Here is a 23,468-nt window from a genome sequence, read left to right as displayed (position 1 = left end):
TACTATTTGGAATCTAATATAAGCACGAATCTAATATCAAGCTGATTCTTACTTTTTTGCTTTGTTTTGATCATATCATTCCATAAATACCATCTTTTTGTTCTTTACCAAAGTTAATAGCAACAACTTGAATTGAAATTGATAATCCAGGAAGGTTTAATTATGCCGGGAACTGCATTAAATGATGCATTTAAGTATTTGATTTTTCATTTTGGATCTCTAGTTGAACTATGTAAAAAATAAGGCATATAGTCTTTTGATTTAGACACGCAAAGATCTGATGTTTTTGACAAAAAGAAAAGAAGTGTTTAATTTTTCCCAAAGTAGATGATCCGAGGATCAGACGTAACTTAGGTTCTGTTTAACACTTAGTAAAGAATATCAATTTAGACGAGGTATGTGGTCCGATACCAAGCTTCAGCTTGATACTTAGACGAATAAATTGAAATGTTAATTTTCCCAAAGTAGATGATCCGAGGATTAGACGTAACTTAGGTTCTGTTTAACACTTAGTAAAGAATATCAATTTAGACGAGGTATGTGGTCCGAGGATCCAGGCATACCAAGCTTCAGCTTGATACTTAGATAAATAAATTTGAAATGTTAAATTTCCCAAAGTAGATGATCCGAGGACCAGACATAACTTAGGTTCTGTTTAACACTTAGTAAAGAATATCAATTTAGACGAGGTATGTGGTCCGAGGATCCAGGCATACCAAGCTTCAGCTTGATACTTAGACGAACGAAGATAATGAATGTAATGTAGTTTACAACAAAAAACGGCCGAAGTGCCTTTTATTTAGTAATAGTACCTTTGTAGATTATTTACATTCCAGGGACGTTGTACAACACGTTCGTCCAAATCTTCCAGATTGTAGGCCCCTATTCCTGCGACCGAAGTAATACGATAAGGTCCTTCCCAGTTGGGCCCCAATTTTCCCCACGCAGGATTCTTCGTCGTGCCCAAAACTTTCCTTAATACTAAGTCACCCTTCCAAGAGGTCGAAGTTTCACATGAGAATCATACCCCTGCTTGAGCTTATGTTGATAATAAGCTAGTTGAACCATGGCGTTTTCTCGCCGTTCCTCAACTAAGTCTAAGTTTCTCATTAATAGATTATCATTGCTATCTGGAATAAAGGAGCTTTTCTTCAGGGTTGGGAACCCAGTTTCTAAGGGTATTACTGCCTCGGCTCCATAAGTCATGGCGAAGGGTGTTTCACCTGTGGATCTTCGTGGTGTAGTTCGATACGTCCACAAGACATGTGGCAGTTCTTCCACCCACCTCCCCTTGGCGTCACCCAACCTCTTTTTGAGTTCGCTCACTATTACTTTGTTGACAGCCTCGGCTTGCCCATTTCCTTGGGGATAAGCCGGAGTGGAATATCTATTCGTAATGCCCAGATCACAGCAGTATTTCCGAAAGACTTTGCTATCAAATTGTAAGCCGTTATCTGAAATGAGAGTATGAGGGATGCCGAATCTGGTAACGATATTCTTCCATACAAACTTTTTTGCTTCCATGTCTCTGATATTTGATAATGGCTCAGCTTCAACCCATTTCGTGAAATAATCTGTTCCCACGAGAAGCCACCGTCTGTTTCCTGTTGCTTTAGGGAAGGGTCCGACAATGTCCAAGCCCCATTGAGCAAAAGGCCATGGGCTAGATAGAGGATTCAGGACTCCCCCTCGTTGATGTATATTTGTAGCGAACCTTTGACATTGGTCACATTTCTTTGCATAATCTTGCGCTTCTCTCTGCATATTTGGCCACCAATAGCCTTGAGTAAGGGCTCTGTGAGCTAAAGACCTTCCCCCAGTGTGACTTCCACAAATACCTTCGTGTAACTCTTCCAAAAGTAGCTCCGTTGCCTCGAGGTGTATACATAACAAATATGGTCCGGAAAAGGAATGTTTGTACAATTTCTGGTCCTCGGATAACCAGAAACGAGTGGCTTTCCTGCGAACTTTATCTGCTTTAGCCTTTTCTCCAGGCAGGATGTCATTTCTGAGAAATGTTACTATTTGATCCATCCAACTAGGCCCAGTCCTAATTTGGAGAATTTGAGTGGAGTTACCGTCCGTCCCAGTGGGTTTCAACAGATCTTCAACAAGGATAACTCGTGGTAGACTTTGTACCGAGGACGTTGCGAGCGTGGCTAATGAGTCGGCATGGGTATTGCCACATCTGGATACATGCAATAGTAAAAAAGACTCAAATTTAGATTGCATATACCTGACCTGGGTTAGGTATCCTTGCATTCTGGAATCTCTTGCTTCTAGCTTCCCTTCTACTTGGCCTACCACCAATAGTAAATCTGAGAACATTTGCACCGTCTTTCCTCCCATTTTATGAACCATGTTCATCCCCGCGAGGATGGCCTCATATTCCACTTCGTTGTTGGTGGCCGAGAATCCCAATCTCAAAGATTTCTCAAAGGTAATTCCCTCCGGGGATATCAAAACTAGCCCTATACCAGATCCCCTCTGATTTGCTGCTCCATCAACATGTACTTTCCATAATGGAGGCTCTTTGCATGAAATCATGCCTACTGATTTTTTACCCATGCCTTCTTGATATTCTTCTAACGAAGGCTCAGCAAATTCCGCCACAAGGTCCGCGATGACCTGTCCCTTTATAGAGGTGCGAGGCATATACTTGATATCGAAAGCTCCTAGGACAGTTCCCCATTTGGCAATTCTTCCCATATAATCTGCACTTCGCAGAATTGATTTAAGATGGAGTTGTGTAAGAACAACAACTGTATGAGACTGGAAGTAATGGGGAAGTCTTCGTGTAGCATGTACCACCGCCAAGATAGCTTTCTCCAGTGGCAAATAACTCAGCTCGGCCTCGTGCAGAGATTTGCTTACATAATAAACCAGTCTCTGGATGTTATTGTCATCTCGGATAAGAACCAAACTAACTGCATGGTTGGCCACCGCAATATATGCAAACGAATTTCATCAACTTCGATCGAGACATAACCGGTGGTCGCGAGAGATATTCTTTTAGGCTTGTTGGAAAGCCATTGCACACTCCTCGGCCCATTCAAAACCCTTCCATTTATTCAATAATTGAAAGAAAGGTCTGCACTCGTTCGCGGACCGAGATATAAATCGGTTGAGAGCAAGATCATACACCGTCACCTTTGCACTTCTTTAGGATTCCGAGGTAGGTGTAAGCTGTTTATTGCCTTAACCCGAGCAGGATTCACTTCAATTCCCCGAGTCACCATATATCCTAGAAACCTCGCTCGATCCCACACCGAAAGAGCATTTAGAGGCATTGAAGCCGCAATTTATACTCTCTCGGCTTCGAAAAGTGTTGCTCGGATCTTCCGGATGTGCGTAAACTTCTTTACTCTTTACCATCATATCATCCACGTATACCTCAATAGTTTTCCTAGGTGGGCCTCAAACATTCTCGTCATCATCCTTTGGTAGGTAGCCCCGCGTTTTTCAAACCAAAGGGCATTACCTTATAATGATAATTTCTGTTGGAGTGACGAATGCGTCTTCTCCCGGTCCTCAACGGCTAAAGGTATCTGGTGATAACCTTGGAAAGCATCAAGAAAACTCATCCGAGGATGTCCAACAGTAGCGTCAACCAATTGATCAATCCGAGGCATTGGGAATGAGTCCTTCGGGCAAGCTTTGTTTAAATCTGTGAAGTCTACACAAACTCTCCACTTCCCATTCTTCTTTTTCACCACCACCGTATGGGCTAACCATTCAGGATAAAACACTTCTTTGATAGCACCTGCCTCTTTGAGTTTGAGCACTTCCTCTTTTACGGCTTCAGAATGTTCTTTGGAGGACCTCCGAGGTGGTTGCCTCCTCGGTACTATAGTTGGATTGACTTTTAAATGATGACATATGAAGTTCGGATCAACCCTAGGGGCCTCATACGCGTTCCAAGCAAATACATCCATATTTTTCTTTAAAAATAAAATCAGTTCTGTCTTCTCTTCCTGCGGCAATTGAACTCCAACCTGGAAGAACTTCTCAGGATCATTGTCTATGAGAATTTTCTCCAATTCTTCACATACCGCTTCATCTACCTCGGCTGTGGGAAGAGACTTTGATTGCTATGCTTCTCCTTTAGCCGAGGCCGAGGAGTTGGTTACGGTCGACGCGAGTGCAGCCGTGACACCGTCGAGCCACAGACCGACTCCCAAGTAACTCCACCACTGGTCTCCAGAATGAAATTTGACTTTGACATGCAAGGTTGAGGAAACAGCCCCTAACGCATGCAGCCAAGGTCTCGCCACAATAGCCGTATAGGGAGAATAAGCATCGACCACGATGAAATCTACGTCTACCACCTCCGGACCTGATTGCACGGGCGATTTGTCCCTTCGGAACGACGGCCTCCCTTCGAAGCTTATCAAGGGTGAATCATATGGCATGAGATCTTCAACTCTTAATTTCAAGCCTCTAAATAGGTCGGGGTACATGATATACGCGCCCTTTGCCTTGATCAACCATTACCCTCTTTACATCATAGTTCCCTATTCTCGAGGGTTACCACTAAGGCATCATCATGAGGCCTGGATGGTCCCCATCTTGTCCTCTTCGAGAAACTTAGGACCTGGCGGGATACTTGCCTTAATCCTCTTCGGCCGATCCCGTGACTCTTCGGCCAATGTTCGAGCCATTGACATTACCCCGAAAGCGACCGAGCCTCCCTACCGAGGTGCTTGCAAAAATGACATTGATAGTACCTAGAGGAGGTACGGATGAAGGACCGTCGTGGTTTGACACTCCCGATTGGTTTCCTCGCCCGTTGGGTTGGTACGAAAGCGCTTCGGCTTTCCCTCCTTAACCAATTGTTCCGGATGATTCTACAAAGTGCGACAATCCTCGGTGGTGTGACCTCTCTCACTCGGTGATAATGGCAGCGGAGATTTTGGTTGCGTCTCAAAGGGTCCCCCGCCATTTTATTTGGCCATTTGAAAAAAGGCTCATGCCTTATTTTCTCCAACACTGCCTTTGCACCGCTCCCCGAAGACGGTGTTGACCACTTGTGGGGGTATGTGACCACCGCTCGGAAAAATCCCGCGCAGGCCTATTGTTGTTGTATCTGTCCGACCTGAAATCCCTCATTTCTTGTGGGATAACCTTCGCCTTGCCTTTTCCCTGCTGCTGATCTTCCTCAACCCTTTTGTACTCGTCGATGCGATCCATCAGTCGACGTACGCTTCTGACAGGTTTCTTTGTTAAGGATTTCCTCAAGTCATGCTCCGTTGGTAGGCCGACCTTGAAGGTCCTTATTGCTACATCGTCAAAGTCTCCGTCAATTTCGTTGAACATTTCCCAATACTGGTCCGAATACGTTTTCAGGGTTTCCCCTTCCCTCATGGCCATGGATAGTAAAGAATCCAATGGACGAGGAACTCTACTGCACGTGATAAAGCGAGAGCCAAATGCTCTAGTAAGCTCTTTGAAAGAATCAATGGAGCCTGCCCTTAAGCCGTCAAACCATCTCATGGCTACGGGCCCTAGGCTAGAAGGAAAAATCTTGCATAACAAAGTTTCATTCCCTGGAATGCACCTTTGCCATTCTCTGGCTGAAATGGCTTACGTGCTCCACAGGATCCGTCCGACCATTGTAAAGAGTGAAGGCCGGTTGTGTGAAGTGCCGAGGCAACCTCCCTTCTTCCAATCTGCGCGTGAAGGGTGACCTGGAGATTTGGTGTAACGCTCTTCCCATTGCGTCATTTCCTAAGCCCCTAGGGGGGTAGTCTCTGCCACGCCTCCCATGCAGATTGTCTTCTTCGGAAGAGACATATTCACCTGGGGGAGTTCTGGATCTCTGCCCGTAATTGTCATCCTCGGATCCTTCCGAAGAGGGGTCAGAGACCGGAGGAGTTCTCCTCCGCCTTTCGTGGCGCAATCTCCTCTTTAGGCCGTCAATCTCCTTCTGCATGGCCCTGGCATTTCTTTCATAAGGAACTCTGCTTCCTCCTTGCGAATGACTTGCACTTCTGATGGTGTGTGTAGTATGTACACTTCCTTCTCGATTCTCTCCGTGATCAGGATGCAAGGAGTGATCCTCACGCTGAGAGCCCACGGACTCCGCGCTGCGTTGTGGTCCTGATCCTACCATGATGTCCTAAACTTCCTTAAAGACTAAATTCCCACAGACGGCGCCAATTGTAAGGACACAATTCAAATTCCCAAACCACGACTGGGAGGAAATGGGCTTGAAAGGCCTTTCTTCACAATGAATTTGTAGATGATGGGTTTGTAATCTAGATTTCAAGGATGGCTTAGACAATTACAAAAAGAACGGGCTTTGGGCCCAATGGAACAAAACAAAGAATCGTTTGCAAAGAGTAAGGCGAGAATTCCTCCCTCGAACGTTTCCGAGGATAGTTTATAATAGTATTTCTCAAGTTTGGATACAAATATTGATTATCATACACTTTTTCTTTCTCAAAAAGCCTCTCCCTTCTTCGTATGCCTTCCCTTCTATTTATATTCTTTCCCTTCTCTTCATCATCTTCCACTTTCTGGTTGCAATCCTGATTTTTGGATACTTGTCCCATCCATTCTTCCCTAAAGCCCGCTGGGATTAGGGACCAAGTTCCAAGCTCTATGCTCAGGTCCCATCCTTCCATCTATACAGTCAGCGTATCACTTACAGAGCTTTTAATGTATGGGCGGTGGTAGCAGCTTTACTTTAGACATTTCACCGCTCTTTCTTATTGTCCTCCACGTATACTGTGTATCCCCATAGTTGTAGGACTCTTTATAACCTAACTCGGGGACACTAAATTTCTCTTCCTATGTCCTTGGCTTAACATTCCGAGGACAAATCTACTCCTCGGACGTTTTGGGACATTTAAATACTCCACAATCATTTTGATGTTTTCGGATTTGGGTTTCTGGCCCAAAAGACTCCGTTGGGCCGTCCTTCATAAATTACCGGGCCCAATACCCCTACAAGTATTAATGAGGAAAATGGATTTATTTTCATATATAAATTATATATAGGTGGAGTATCAATTATTTGAGAAAAATAAATGTTTGCAATTATTTTTTGAATTGAAATATGACATTCTTTCTCAAATTCAGTTACTTTGAAAAAAAAATAGTCAAAAGTCAAGCAAATATAATAACATAATAATACAAAAAATAATTGTGCACTTAAATTAGTGGAAATAATAAATATATTTTTTTAAATTTTACTTGAACAATTTTATTTATTTATTTGATTGGATACTAAAGCAATTGATATAGTGCTCGATAAATACCTCAATAGTTCCAATATTTACCTAGAACTATATACAAATTTCTAACCATGTGGAGCCATCTTTGCGTATAGGATAGCAGTGAATGGCGCTTAAGCTTAATAGGGGTCACCACTCCCCATCCTAATGAATAAAAAAATATACATATTCTTAATTATATCAATTCTGGCAATATTTTCTCTTTTTATGATAACATGTAATATAATTTAAGTCGATTTCCTAAACATTACAACACATAATTATAAATGGTTTTTATTGACCTAAAAAAAGGCAAATAATAGAGTCCTTATTTATGTGGTGAGTTCCTCTAAAGTATGTTAAGTTCGTTAAGGGTATGAATGATAACGTTGTAACTAGTGTAAGAGCAAGTGGGTGAATTTAAATTGAGTTCCTATCACTATAGGTTTGCAATGATAAGCATTGAGTGCATATCTCTTTCCATTAGTGATGTATGAGCTAACTAGTTCGATTTAAGAGGTTTTCCATTGGTATGGATTAGATTAAGTGCATATCTTAGTCATGATGCTCTCCAAAAGCATTCAAATAAGTAGGAATAAAACAGGGTAAATGGAATGAAATTTAGTAAATGTGGAAGCAAATATTAAGGGATGGTAAGAATTGATGGTCAAGAGATACAAAAAGAGGTAGAACTTTCTTTATCTTGGACTAATAATCCATAAAGATAGAGAGATCGAAGAGGATATGAATTATAGGATAATAAAAGTAGGGTGGATGAAGTGAAGAAGTGCATTGAGAGCATTGTGTGATCATAAGTTCAAAGGGAAATTTTATATGATTGCTATAGGACCAGCTGTGCTCTATGGTATTGAATATTGGGCAATTAAGAATCAACATATTCATAAAATAAAGTATAGCTTAAACGAAAGATATTAAGACGAATAAGTGGAAACACACAAAAGGATATGATTCAAATTGAGAAAATATGCTTAATGATAGGGGTGACTCTTCTTGATTAAAATATGAGTGAAAGTCGCTTGAGATAATTTGGTCAATTGTTGTGAATATAGCAATTAGTTGAAAGAGTGAAATTGTTTAAGTTGAGAGAATAAGGTAGAGGGAAGCCAAAAATAACATTAGTAGAAGTAGATAGTTAAAAAATACATACCAATTAAAGAAATAACAGAGACTATGACTTCGGATAGAATAAAATAGAGGAAAAAAATATATACATGACTAGCCCTAACTAATCTTGTTGAGGATCCATAATCGAGCCCAAAAATGAGGGACTAAAACTTTGTTGTTGTTGTAAAATATATATTTTAAAATGTTCAATGCATTGCGGGGACTTTAGTAGTTAATGTAAAAGATATGGGGAAAACCTATCAAATCATGGTATTGAATAGCTTTTGACCCACATATAATCCTAACACAAATCTATTGATTATATGTTTTGATTCCAAAATTTGTCACACAATTTTAAGAACTAACGCAAGTAAGTAAGTAAAAAAAAAAAAAAATTCTCAACCGACTTTAATTTTGTCCGTTAAAATCATACATTTTTTATTAAAAGAGTATTAGAAGAAATCTAGAGTCAACAGGTTTATAATTTAATTGGAATCTCATTATATTTTCAATAGAATCATTTAGGTCTAAATCTTCTCCCTTCGAATTTAAAAAATAAAAATAAAAAAAAGAACAAAACAAAAACACTCCGAGTGCAGTAGATGGATATAATTGATACGTAACATCTGACAAAGTAAAAAGTTGGTCAACTGATGGGCCAATCTTTGAGAAGAACATAGTTCACGAGGAAATTGATATGTTTTAGAGTATGAATGGAAAGCTGAAATGCGTTACATGCATCAAATAAGACAAACATTCAAGCCAACTCATTCATACGTTACATGCATCACAGCCTTATCTACACCAAACTCCTTTTCCACTTACCAAAAGGACCAATCTTGCAACCTCACCAGTAATGATCATGTATTTTGCTATGGTATTTCTCCTTCTGCAAACATTGCTTCTTTTCCTTCTTCTCCAATTTGGCACTTCGCATATAACTATCAGCAAACCCATTAGAGATGGTGACGTTTTAGTCTCTAGAGGAGAAACCTTTGCGCTTGGTTTCTTTAGTCCCGGCAAGTCCACCTACCGCTATGTGGGAATTTGGTACAAAACTGAACCTCAACAAAAGTACTAATGCTCAACTCTTGGATACAGGAAATCTAATCTTAATTCATAACGAAACAACTGGTGAGGTTCTATGGCAAAGCTTTGATTATCCCACCGGCACAACTCTTCCAAACATGAAACTTGGATTGGGCCGAGTAACTGGTCTAAGCCGAATCGTAACATCTTGGAAGTCCAAAGATGATCCGGGATCTGGAAATTGCTCCTTTAAGCTTGATACAGATATCTCCTCGCCAGAGTTGTTTTTGTACAAAGGCAACATTCGGTGGTGGCGTTCTGGTCATTGGATTGGCCATGGATGGGGTGGGCTACCCCCTTTGATCCCTAATTCGTTCTTGAATTTAAGTTTTGTCAACAACAAAAGTGAGGTTACCACGACTTGCGGTGTCATGAAATCAACTTTCTTAGCAAGAGAAGTGGTACAAGAATCTGGATCAGTCCAAAAGTTTATATGCAGGAAGGCAGATTGTATTTGGTTTTCTATAGGGTCAGTACCCTTGGACCAGTGTGCATGACTATTACAACAAGTGTGGTACATTTGGTAATGTCACATTGGAAGCATTGGTTCTCATTTCAAGTGCATGTGTTTGCCAGGATTCATGAGAAATGAGACAGGTTGGTGTGTAAGGAAGCGTGGGGAGGCATCATTATGTAGGAGTGGTGAAGGGTTTGTGAAGGTGGAAAGTGTGAAGGTTCCAGATTCTTCAATGGCACTAGTTTATCCAAATCTGGGTTTCGATGCGAGTGAGCCACTGTGCTTGCAGAATTGTTCTTGCACGGCGTATGGAAGTGTTGATGTGGAAGAGGAAATGGGGTGCATGATATGGTTTGGTGATTTGATGGATACCAGAGTTTTGGATGGGGGCCAAAGCCTGTATGTTCGTGTGGATGCACTTGAGTTAGGTACTCAATAATTTTATTAGCATTTGAGCTTTTTTTTTTATTGAAAAATATTAATGTCATTATCGATTTTTACTATAAAATGGTTTACAACTGATGAATGTGATTGATCCCACTACTCTAACAACATAATAAATAAATTTCTAAATAAATTTTTTAATAATATCTGGAATATCTAAAGCATCAATATGCATATTGTGCACCATTTTTGTGGCATGAGTGACTGGGAAAGTCTTCTTCTTGTTAGGTAAACATACAGATGGAGAAACTTTCTTGAATTCAGATATTCATGCAAAGGCCGGGGTTCTTTGGCAACAAGAGGAGGCTAGCAATATTGGTAGCGGCCTTACTAGTTACTTCATTACTCATTTTTCTCTTTGTGCTTTGGTTAATAAAGAGGAAAAGAACAGGTAAGCAAACCTTTCAATTGATTTTTTTCCTCAACTCAAGCTGCATTTGTGAATTGTGATGGTTATATATATATATATATGTGTGTGTGTGTGTGTGTGTGTAACCATCTTTTGTAACCGTGCTTGCATGAGGACAGGGAGGGAAAGACAACTCATAGTATTCAACGATGTTACTGAAAGTTCTACAAGCTTTCAAGTTTCTCATAAACTTGATGAAAGTAGAAGAACCCCAAATTTACTATTTTTTGACAGAAGCATCATTCTTGCCGCCACAGACAATTTCTCACTTGATAAAAGGCTTGGACAAGGTGGCTTTGGCCCAGTCTATAAGGTACTTCGCCTTGTGGATGATAAGCATCTATGAATATGCATCAATACTAATTTTATTCTACTACAATATTATACATCATAGGTACTTTGGAGGTATATTATAAGTTGTTATCACAATTGCACATAATAGGAACAAAAAAAATTATAATAATATTTTTTAATGATTTCAGGGTCAACTAGCTAATGGATAGGAAATTGCAGTAAAAACACTCAAGACGTTCAAGGCAAGGTATAGAAGAATTTAAGAATGAAGTTATGCTAATAGCAAAACTCCAGCACAAGTATCTTGTGAGGTTTTTAGGTTGTTGCATTCGTAAAGAAGAAAAGATGTTAATCTATGAATACATGCCAAATAAAAGTCTAGACTTTTTCATCTTTGGTATGCCATTTCTTCTATCACCAATCTCTTTCAACTATTTAATTATTGTTTTACGACATTATCATGAATTTTGATATGTTAGCATGTATTTGTTTTTAGTCATGAATTATTGATGGAAGCTTTCTTGTTCGGGTGTAGATGCAATAAGTAGGCAATTGTTTGATTGGAGCAAACAATTTGAAATTATTTCTGGTATTGCTTGAGAAGTCTTATATCTCCATCAAGATTTAAGATTAAAAATCATCCATAGAGATCTAAAAGCAAGCAATGTTCTACTAGATGCTGGAATAAATCCAAAAATTTCAGATTTTGATTTGGCTAGAATGTTTGGAGATGACCAAATTGAAGCAAATACAAATAGAGTTGTTGGCACTTAGTAACTCTCTCTCTCTCTCACACACACGCGCGCTATTTTCATATATTGGTTTGGATAAGATGTTTGGAAATGACCAAATTGAATTAAGTACAAAAATTATTGTTGGCACCTCTCTCTCTCTCTTTCTCTCTCTCTAAAATAAGCACAAAGAAAGTACGTATGATGTTTGCTTTGAAAATATATATTCTTCACTCTCACATCACGACTTCTCCTGAGTAAATAATTTATCCATTTCGTTGATGAAAAATCAAGTTTTTTTCTTGATTGAGAGATTTGGTTTGTTGAGATTTGAGAGGGTTCTTTTTTTATATTCCTAAGAGGACCCCTTAAACTCAATGGTAAAGTGTTAACGTTGAGTTTGCACCAAAGACGAGAGAAGCGGGTTGAGACTATCAACGATTTGGTAAATATATTAGTGACCTTGCCTTTAGTAGAGAGAGATCGAATAGCCAAACTTTTAGAGGCAACTTTATCTCGCACAAAATGAAACTTGATCTCTATGTGCTTTGTATAGGCATGGAAGACAGAGTTGACATACAAGCAGGTTGCGTCATAGTAATGGCCAATATTCTGACACCATAAGATTAGTTTGTGAGGTAGAAAGATATCAAGTTCTTTGAAGAAAGATTAAAAACCAGAATAATTTAGCAGTGGTGGTGGCTAAGGCCTTGTATTCAGCCTTAGTGTTTGACTTTAAGATTAGGCCCAACTCAACTAGCATCAAAGTATGCATTAAGAGCCGAAGATAGGCAACACAATAAATGAAGCCCATGGTGAAATGGTGGCCTTGAGGTTAAGTAAAATATGCTTAACAATGGTGTAGTGGGCAATGGTAAGTCAGTGCATGAACTAATTAGCTTTGTTGACAGCAAATAATATATTAAGTCTAGTAAGGGGTGGATATTGCAAAGCAAACGGTGTCTCAATACATGGTTAGATTTAACAATAGGTCCATATATATCAATATGAGTCAGTTTGTGGGCCAAAATCATTATTAGGAATGAAATTAATTGGATTAGTACCTAGAATGAGTATTTGTACTATAGAGTTTCCAGCTAGGAAAGGAGGTCAGAGACTGAAAGGGCCTCTAGACCAAGAAAGTAATGCAGAGAACCCAGAACATTGATGATAAATTCAACCACTAATAAGTGAATGATAATAACGTCAATGGTGTGATAGACAAAGCACGTGAGGATGACATTATCCACGGTTCCACATAGAAAGAAAAATAAATAAATAATGTGGCATACGTGCATGGTAATGGATAAATGGGGGAAGGATTACTTTAATACAATGATAAATTGCCTATTATTTTAAAAGATTAAGTGGTTAGAAAAAGCTATATTTATATTTAATTGTAATTCTAATAATTACTCACACACACACACATATATATATACACACATATAGAGAGAGAGAGAGAGAGAGAGAGAGAGAGAGAGAGAGAGAATACAAGATATTTGATTGGTTTGGCTTGTTAAGTGAGTTCGTTATCCATATCCTTAATTAACATGTACAGACACATTAACACAGAATGCTAAAAACATAATTACACAATCACAATTAGTGGCGAAGCCAAATTTTTTTCCAGAGGGAGCCAAGCTAAATATTAAAAAAAATTATGTATGAGCTATCCAAAACTCAAACAAGTGCACAATGTATCAAACTTGTCTTCTGGATTTATTCAAAAACATTGAGGAGTTAAAGGCCTAAATTCTAAAATCTTTGAGGGCCAATAACTACATTTTTCTATAATTTGTACTTTTTTATGATTTAAATACTATATATAATTGAAAATTGCGAAAAGCTCCCCCACTCCCCAACTTCGCCTATGATTATAAATATTTTTATTTGTGCAATTGCAGTGGATATACATCAACGAAGTATGCAATGAAATGATTATATTCTACCAAATCAGATGCCTTTAGCTATGGTGTCTTGATACTAGAGATAATTAATGGCAAGAGAAACAACCACTATCATGTTGAAAGTCCTTGCCTAAATTTGATTGGACATGTAAGTAAAATATATTATCATTTGGTTTTAATTTGATTGCACTTCACCTTGGTAGTACTGTAAGATTATACTATTAATTTTATAGGTCTGGGACTTATGGGAGGAAGGAAAATCCTTGGACATAATTGATTCATCGTTGGGTTAAGCATATCCTGTTAATCAAGTTTCAAGATGTATTCATATTGGGCTCTTATGTGTGCAAGAACAAGCAACAGATTGACCAAACATGGCAGAAATTTTATTCATGTTGGGAAATGAAACAAGTCTTCCCCCCTCCCAACAAGACAACATTTATCAGTAGAAAAAATATAAATTATGGTCTAGATTCAACAAATTCTGTAGGAGCAACTGCTTCACTTAATGACTTAACATTTTCTGTGTTTGAAGCTCGTTAAAGTCTGCATAGTTGAACTACATTTTCATAGTTAAGGACTATAGTGCACGTTTGATCGATCGTTAGATTTTATTATAAAGTTCTAAAGTTTTCTTTTAAAATTTAAATTTGGAGTATTGCAGTTGATGACGTGAGAAATGCTGAGACAATTTGCAAAGTTAAGTTTTGTTACCAAATTGTGCTATCAATTAAAACCTAAAAATTTTAAGGAAAAATGGAAATTTTACAAAATCTATGCACCAAACTGGAATTTATTAGTATATTTTAGAGTTAGAAGTATAGTTCAATCCTTTTTACAAAAGAAAATAAAAATATTTATCATGAATGAATTTGTCTTTTATTTTTACTATTCCATTTGTTTTAAGGGCAATGTTATCTAGAAAATAAGTAATTTTCAAAAATTATTTTTTATAAGATTATGTCATTTTCCTGTGTTTGGTATTAACCTTAAATGAGTTAAAAAAAACAATTTTCTAATTTCCATTATTTATCTTGCTGTGAAATAGAATTGATTTTCAAAAAAATTTAGTAGAAAACAATCTCTAAAAGTAAATCATAATTTAGTGGTATTAAATTTTTTTTTATGCGACCAACATTAAAAAATACAGAAAACTATTTTTATGCAAGAATTTCCATTGAAACAGAAAAATCTCAAACAACAAAATCATTATCATCTTCTTCATTTTTATTGGCAAAAGGGCAAATTTTCACATTCCTTTTGTTTTATTGGTTTTATTTTTATTTTTTGGGAGAAACTCAATTCTATGGTAGAAATTAATAAATTTTTTGAAAAGAAAAATATTCTTGTTTTTCTTTGCTAGATTGTGACTTTTGAAATAGTTAAAAAAAAAAAAAAATTAATGTCATTTGACAAGCACAGAAAGGGATACACATAATAATTCCAAAATTTGCTCAATAAAGTACAAAATATTTTTTGTTTTATGAAAGTAAAGTATAAAAATTGCACTAAAGTCACCCCCTTATCAAGACCCTTATTATAATTAAGATTAAGATAAGGAGAATGACACCTTAACCCTCCAGTCACAGTGCTTATATTTCAGCGCGAAAACGTTGTCAACATCAACTCGGACTTTAGACTTTAGATTTGTGAAATCTGAAATGCGTGTTTGGACTTTAGATTCCAGTCACGGTTTTCCTGTTTTTAAAATTTGAACTTTCAACTATAAAAAAGAACCTTAGTGGGTTTAGGATTTAATGACCTCCCAACGCCCAACCATCACTCAACTACCATCCAATTAATCTAATAACTTTGGAAAACCGACATTTGGTATATGTTCTTTGCAATTTGATTCTCATAATTAATACATCCATTAAATAACTCCTCTAAAATTCTTACATCCTTTATTTACAGTTTTTTACGGTTCATATTGACAGAAAGGCGAAATTAAACTGTTGGTTCCTAAAATTATACTATGAGTGTAATTAGTCTAACAAGTTTTAGATAAACGCAGTTACTCGGTCAAGTTTTAAAAATTAGCAGTATTAGTTATTCTGTTAATGATGTGACATTTTTTAATGAAAAAATTTGCAAAAATTATTTTACACTTTAGAAACCTATTAATACCAAACTATTTAAATACTGCATAATACCAAATTAAAATCTGAAATCTTTGAAACCTCAAATATTTGTTGCATTTACTTTTGATATATTAATGAAGAGAAAATCTATATCCCTCTAATCATTGGCTGGATTTACACGGTTTGAGCACCAAATCGTAGACCACGCCCCAGTTTGAACACATTCTTCTTGTCACCTTCAAATTTCCAGTTTCCATCGACTTTGTGTTCAAATATTTATTTGCTTTTATTTACTGATAAAATCTATCACAAATACCATTTCAAATTGATTTCTTTTGTTACAACTCGAGAGGTGGTGCATTTCATAATTAGATAGGGTGGGAATTTGATTTGGAACCAATTAGAATTAAGATTTTATTTTGGAATTGGGTTAATGGGTTTCTAATGTGCAAAATAATTTTTGTATTTTTCTCATTAAAAATGCCACTTCATTAAAAAAAAGGCAAGGTCACTATATCATTAACTGCGTAAACAACACTGTCAATGACAGTTAACATAAGAACTAATATTGCTCACTTTTAAAATTTGAAGGACTAATTGTGCTCACTTGAAACTTAACGAATAAACCAATAACACTTATATGATAAATTTCAGAGACCAATTGTGTAATTTCGCCTTAAAAATATGATCTTTGAGATCAAAGATACTTCTCCTATGTAAGAGGAAGAGTCAAGATTTGACCCACAATGTAAATTAAAATTTGATGTCTTGAAATTAGAGTCTATTAACATATATATATATATAGTCTCTAAACCCTAACATAAATAAGAAAATGGTAAAAGTCAAACACTGGATTATATAAGTGTGGATTATATAAGTTTAGAAAATGGTCTCTAAACCGTAAAACCTCTATATGCACTTAAATAAGTGTGGTACATTATACTCTTTAATTAAAGCAAACACTGGATTATATTGGCTAATAAAGCACAAACATTAATTTCTTTTTAAATCACAATTAAGGTAATCTAACCATGAATTTAAATTTAATCAATAAACTTAATTTACAATAATTTTTTTTTTTTTTTACATTTTCATATTAATAGTAGAGAAAAATTAACAAATACTCTAAAGACATTTGTTAGTTAACTACTTTAAAAAAGCTTTTATAAGGAAAAAAAAAAAAAAATTTAGCAAATTTGTCTTTTTGCGATTTTTTTTTCTATTTCCCATAAAAAAAAAAAAGCTATCCAAACTTTTCTAAAATTTGATTATTAACAAATACATTAACAACATTGGGAACTTAAGAAAAATCAGAGGCAGTAGGTGGGCAGTGGACGCATTAAATTTTGGAAGCACCCAACCGAAATTATAGGTGATAGTTTGGCCCATGAGACATAAATTTCTGACTCGGTCAAAGTTGTCAACAGCTGGGGCAAATTTTATTTTATTATTATTATTATTATTATTATTATTATTTTTTTTTTTTTGAGGGGATGATGGGACAATCTTTGATAACATAGTTCACCAAAAAAACAAAACACAATATATTTTAGAATTTGAATAAAAATGTCATACACGTTCCTTGTATCATATATTCAACCTCTATTTCCAGTGAGCAAAAAGACATATCTACAACCTTACTCGTCATGATAATATATTTTGCTAAGGGGTTTCTACTTCTACAAACATTTCTTCTATTTGTTTTTTCCCAGTTTGGAACTTCGCAAAACATTTCTGATGGGATTCTTACCATCAGCAAACACATCAGAGATGGTCAAGTTTTAGTCTCTAAAGGAGAAAACTTTGCACTTGGTTTCTTTAGTCCCGGAGTGTCCACCAACCGCTATGTTGGAATTTGGTATAATAAAGCTCCACAAAAACCCGTAGTGTGGGTTGCAAACAGAAGCAATCCTATCAATGATTCGTCTGGGATTCTCTCAATCGATGTTCATGGAAACCTAGTACTCCATGTCAAAGATCAAAACCAACCCATCTGGTCCACAAATATTACCACAAAATCAACCAACAACAGTACTGTTGCTCAGCTCTTGGATTCAGGAAATCTACAATTGGTTCTTAGCAAAACTAGTGAGGTACTATGGCAAAGCTTTGATTATCCAACTGATACAAATCTTCCAAACATGAAACTTGGGCTGGATAGAAGAACTGGTCTGAGTCGAATCCTAACATCTTCGAAGTCCAAAGATGATCTAGGAACTGGAAATTGTTCCTATGTGCTCAACACCAATAGCTCCTCCCCGGAGTTGTATTTGTACAAAAGTAACATTTTGCTGTGGCGTTCTGGTCATTGGAATGGAATTGGATGGAGCGGGTTACCCGAACTCTCTAATCCTAATATGCTCTTCAGTTCTAGTCTGGTGAACAACCAGACTGAGACTACTATAAGTTGGACTGAAATCCTCCAAGGAACATTCCAAAGATCAGTGGTAAACGAATCGGGGTATATTGAACGCCTTTTGAGTAGGGACACTAGGGAAGGAGGAAAAAAATGGCTTTCTCTGGGGAAAAAGCCTGACAAACTGTGTGATAATTACGGCAAGTGTGGTACATTTGGAATATGTGAACTTCATAATGATACTAGATTTGAATGCACTTGTCTACCTGGGTTTCAACCCAAGTCACCAAGTGAATGGTCTTCGAGAAATGCATCTGGTGGGTGTGTGAGAAAGCGTGGACAGGAATCTATATGCAAGAGTGGCGATGGGTTTGCGAAGGTAGAAAATGTGAAGCTTCCGGATAGTTCACCCGCACAACTTGATGAGAAGCTGAGTTTGAAGGACTGTCGGCAAAAATGCCTGCAGAATTGTAGTTGCACGGCGTATGGAGGTGTGGATAAAGAGGAGCAAGTCGGGTGTTTGAGATGGCATAGTGATTTGATAGACACGAGTGTGTTATTAGATGGGGGTCAAAATTTGTACGTACGAGTGGATGCGCTTGAGTTAGGCACTCAACAATTTACTTCAGGTACTCTAACAATTTACTAAGACATAAATATTTGAGAAAAAAAAACTGCCTACCACATGTATATACACAAAAATAAAAAACTTTCTTGCGTTAATTAACAGAGAATTTTTGTTTTCTTTTGTTTTTGTTTTTGTTTTCAGGTCATTCCAATGGGTTCTTTGCCAACAAGAGGAGGCTAGCAATTATGATAGTGATCCTACTTGTTACTCCATTACTAACTATCCTCTGTGCATATTGGTTGATTAGGAGAAAAAGGAAAGGTACGCAATGTTTCCTGTGTGAATTATTGTATAGGTTCTATAATAATTATTATAAACTTTATTACATAAATTTATAAATTGATGGGTGAATTTTTAAACATAAATTAAAAATATAAAAATTTCTTTTATTATGTTGTTGTTTTAATTAACAAAAATTATACTTAGAAATATATTTATATTTATTATAGTAAAATAATTATAACATGTTGAGAAGGGGTGGGATCCCAAGCATCCTGTCCATTCTCCAGGACGGTAAAAACTCATGCAAAATAGGAGCAAGACAAGTTGGAGTTATTTTTTCGTCCTTATTGATATGTGGGGTTGATACATATTAAAATGAGAGAAATGAGAAGAATTGGGAGAGATGATCTTGAGAATATCAAGAGAGGGAGGTAAGTTTTTTTACGCGGGGTACTAGAATACGTATAAAAAGTTATATCGTATATAAATAAATAATATAAATTTATATTAGAAAATATTATACACACATTACACCCTACATGCACACTCGAGATTGCGGGTGGGCTAGAACAAGACTTGGTCGGGTAGGTAAAACTGCAAAAGTCGTCACTAGTCGAGGGCAAGGTAAGTGCGCTACCATTCCTTTCAAATGGAGGAATGAAGTAGCAAAGAATACCAATAATTGTTACAATACCAAACTAAGAAAGTAGTTCCTCTTCGATATAGGAATAACCTACACAAGACAAGGTAAGATAAGTTGGATTTCATTTGAATGGAAGCGATAAACTCATCTCTTTTTAACCTTGAAATCACCAATCTTCTTCAAAGTTAAATAATCATTAAAAGCTTTAGAAAAATTAATATTGCACCAATGTCTTTTGAAGATTCACAAAATAATAGCCACCAAATTTTTCGAGGGGAGTTTTGTACACAAATGTTTGGGAAAAGTGTTATTTCAATACATTTCTGGGTAGGTTGGTGTAATTTATCTAGTTATATATAAATGCTTAACATATTTACAAATTTAAAACCATCCTTTCTAACTGTTCTTGTATGAGAACAGCAAGGGAAAGAAAGTTCAAATTGTTCAACGATGTTACTGCAAGTTCAACAACCTTTCAAGATTCTCATCAGCTTGGTGGAGGTAGAAGAAAACCGGATCTACCAATTTTCGATATAAGCACCATACTTGCAGCAACAGAAAATTTCTCTCCTACTAAAAGACTTGGTCAAGGTGGCTTTGGACCGGTCTACAAGGTACTTTCACCTTATACATGATAAGAATCTGAGATGACTATACAACTTTGTGAAATGTGAAGCAATGCATATTATTGTATGACTACAAGTTTTGTACATTTGGGGCAATGTTAAGGTCGAAAAGCTAGTATCATAATTGCACAAAATTTTGGGAGGAAGCTCTCATAATTTGTTATTTTTAATTTCTAATAGCCCCACATGTGTAAGATCATATTTGGTGAAGGTCAGGGACATGGTTTAAGTGTCTGTTTGGGATAAGCTGAAAATTTTAGCTTATTTTCAATTTTAGCTTATTTTTGCAATTATATATTCATAGGTCCCACTGCACTTTTGATACTATTCATGGGTCCCACTGTATAATTCATTTACTTTTATCTATAGTATTTTTAGTAAAAGTTTTCAGTTTCAGCTAAATAAGTTGTTTCCAAACGGTTAGTAAAGGTGGCACATGCATAGTGATATATAGTATAAAAAATCATAACAATTTATTAATATTTGTAACTATCAATTAATATATTAATAATTTTAAATCTCAATTATAATTCTAGGGTCAACTAGCCAATGGTCAGGAAATAGCAGTAAAAACACTTTCAAGAAGTTCAAGGCAGGGCATTGAAGAATTTAAGAATGAAGTCATGCTAATAGCAAAACTCCAATATAGGAATCTTGTGAGGCTTTTTGGTTGCTGCATCCATAAAGAAGAGAAGATGTTAATCTATGAATACATGCCAAACAAAAGCCTAGACTTTTTCATCTTTGGTATACCATTTCTTCCTTCACTTATGGCTTTCAACTATCTGATTCTTTCTTTCAGGCATTATTATAACCGCAATATAATTAAAATCAAGTTCAAGACAAATTATGATCTTAACTTCAACTGTTTTCCAATATGCATTATGTATAGACACTTCCATTTTTTTTGATCCAGACGAAATAGGAAGGCAATTATTGGATTGGAGTAAGCGATTTGAAATTATTTCTGGTATTGCTCGAGGAGTCTTATATCTTCATCAAGATTCAAGACTAAAAATCATCCATAGAGATCTAAAAACAAGCAATGTACTACTCGATGCTGCAATGAATCCAAAAATTTCAGATTTTGGTTTGGCTAGAATGTTTGGAGATGACCAAAATGAAGCAAATACAAATAGAGTTGTTGGCACCTAGTAACTCTCTCTCTCTCTCTCTCTCTCTCTCTCTCTCTCTCTTAATTGCATTCATATCCTTAATTAACACAGCCCTTCAAACTCAACAGTAAGGAACACGAATTGAGTTTGCACCAAAGATAAGATAAGTGGGCTACACATGCACAACCACATCAATAACAATGCTAAAAATAAAAATCACGGAACCATTATTATTATTTTTTGTTCAATTGCAGTGGATATATGACACCAGAGTATGCAATGGAAGGATTATATTCTACCAAATCAGATGTCTTTAGCTTTGGTGTCTTAACTCTAGAGATAATTAGTGGCAAGAGAAACAATCACTATCATATTGCAAGTCCATTCCTAAATTTAATAGGACATGTAAGTAAAATATATTATCATTTTGTTTGAATTAATGAACTTCACTATAGAAGTATCAAGTATGACACTGTTAAATTTTCAGGCTTGGGACTTATGGATGGAAGGCAAAGCCTTGGACATAGTCGACTCATCATTGGGTCAAGCATATCCTGCTCATGAAGTTTCAAGATGTATTCAAATTGGGCTTTTATGTGTGCAAGAACAAGCAACAGATCGACCAACCATGGTAGAAATTTTATTCATGTTGGGAAATGAAACAACTCTTCCCGCACCAAATAAGCCAGCATTTATCAATAGAAAAAATATAAATAATGGTCAAGACTCATCAAATTCTGCAGAAGCACCTGGTTCAATCAATGATGTAACCATTTCTGTGCTTGAAGCTCGTTGAAGTATGCACTTATTACTTATACTACAATTTCATATTTGGAGAAGTACAATGCTTATGGTACTCTATGGAACACTCTAGTGGTGTTCTACTGATAACCTTGTTGGCAAATGTTCAAGTTTTTTGTGGTTTGAAAGAACACTTACTATGTTATAATCTCCTCAATAGAACACTCTAGTGGTATTCTACCAATAAACTTATTAGCAGAAGTTCAAGTTTTTTGTGGTTGGAAAGAACACTCTCGTCGTTATGGCTCAAGGTGAAAAACTCTAAGATGATCTCACGTGGAGAACACTAGAGAGATAGGATTTTCTAATTATTTAGGCTCAAGAAGATTTGTTCTTAGCCAAACTTGATATGGTAACTTTTCTACTCAAAATTTGATGAACAAGGGGTATTATATTAAAAATAGTTAGTGTAAGTTGCCAGGCCTTCAATGTCAGTTATATTTTGTTGCAATTTCACTTGAGCGAGTTGTCTAATGTATACTTTTTTTTTTTTTAAGGATTAACTGTTTACTTTTCAATAAAACAAATTTCACTCAAAAATTAGTTATGGAGTTAAATCTCATCATCTTATAGTAGCTTTTGACCTACATTTAACTATAGCACAATTAGTATAAACCCAAATCTAAAATGTTTTGGCGCCAAATTTGCCAACATATCTATCAATCCTAATTTAAGATTAATGAAGAAGAAGAATCAAAGTCTTAATAAAGACTAAGAAGATGAATCAAAGTCTTTCTAAAGACTTTAATTTTGTTAGTTAAAAAATTGACATTTTCTTAAATATTAAAAATTGACATTAAATTTAAGGAATCATTCAACACATTATAGTTTATAATGTGGCCCTCCATGAGATGAAAGTTCTTTATGTAATTAACATGAGACTAAATTTCTAAGGCAACCAAAAGTTTCTAGAATGATGAATCATAATCTTCCCTTGTATTAATTGTACTCCATGAATTGTAGTATTCCACGTGTGTTTCACTGTTCCTTCCTTTTTCTTTTGTGATCAGTTTGGATGGAGGGAAGTAGAGTAAAGTAAAATTAGTCAAAAATTGCACCAATTAGCGTCAACGATCTAATTTAATGTAATTCTCTTGTATGATTTGCATACCTAGATTACACACAACTTACATCTTATAAGACTTGCACAACCTGGTCACAATTACACATTCACATAGATTCTAAATTTACACAAAGAACCATTTACCCACTCACTCACAAGCACCGCATACATGATTCACAAATACACACATACACACACAGCGTTTCCTATACACACAAAATTAACAGCCCAAATAGCAATTTTATTCAACCCAGTCA

The 23,468-nt window shown here is 36.2% G+C and overlaps 1 protein-coding gene and 1 pseudogene across 1 annotated transcript; both read left to right on the top strand.

The window, feature by feature from the left end:
• The first annotated feature begins 9,198 nt into the window (after nt 1-9,198).
• On the top strand, nt 9,199-14,219 carry LOC142636086 (G-type lectin S-receptor-like serine/threonine-protein kinase At1g11410; annotated as a pseudogene).
• Nucleotides 14,220-17,324: 3,105 nt separating this feature from the next.
• Nucleotides 17,325-22,609, top strand: LOC142636083 (G-type lectin S-receptor-like serine/threonine-protein kinase At1g11410). The gene is made up of 7 exons (XM_075810161.1): nt 17,325-18,742; nt 18,883-19,002; nt 20,027-20,220; nt 20,769-20,979; nt 21,149-21,386; nt 21,602-21,752; nt 21,835-22,609. Exons 1-7 carry the CDS (start codon nt 17,404-17,406, stop codon nt 22,141-22,143), a joined length of 2,562 nt encoding a protein of 853 aa, XP_075666276.1. The 5' UTR covers nt 17,325-17,403; the 3' UTR covers nt 22,144-22,609.
• Nucleotides 22,610-23,468: the final 859 nt, after the last annotated feature.

This window comes from Castanea sativa, chromosome 5 (genome assembly GCF_040712315.1).
Source record: "Castanea sativa cultivar Marrone di Chiusa Pesio chromosome 5, ASM4071231v1".
Classification (NCBI taxonomy): domain Eukaryota; kingdom Viridiplantae; phylum Streptophyta; class Magnoliopsida; order Fagales; family Fagaceae; genus Castanea; species Castanea sativa.
The sequence above is the reverse complement of the archived record's forward strand: the minus strand, read 5'-3'. Positions and strand labels throughout refer to the sequence as shown.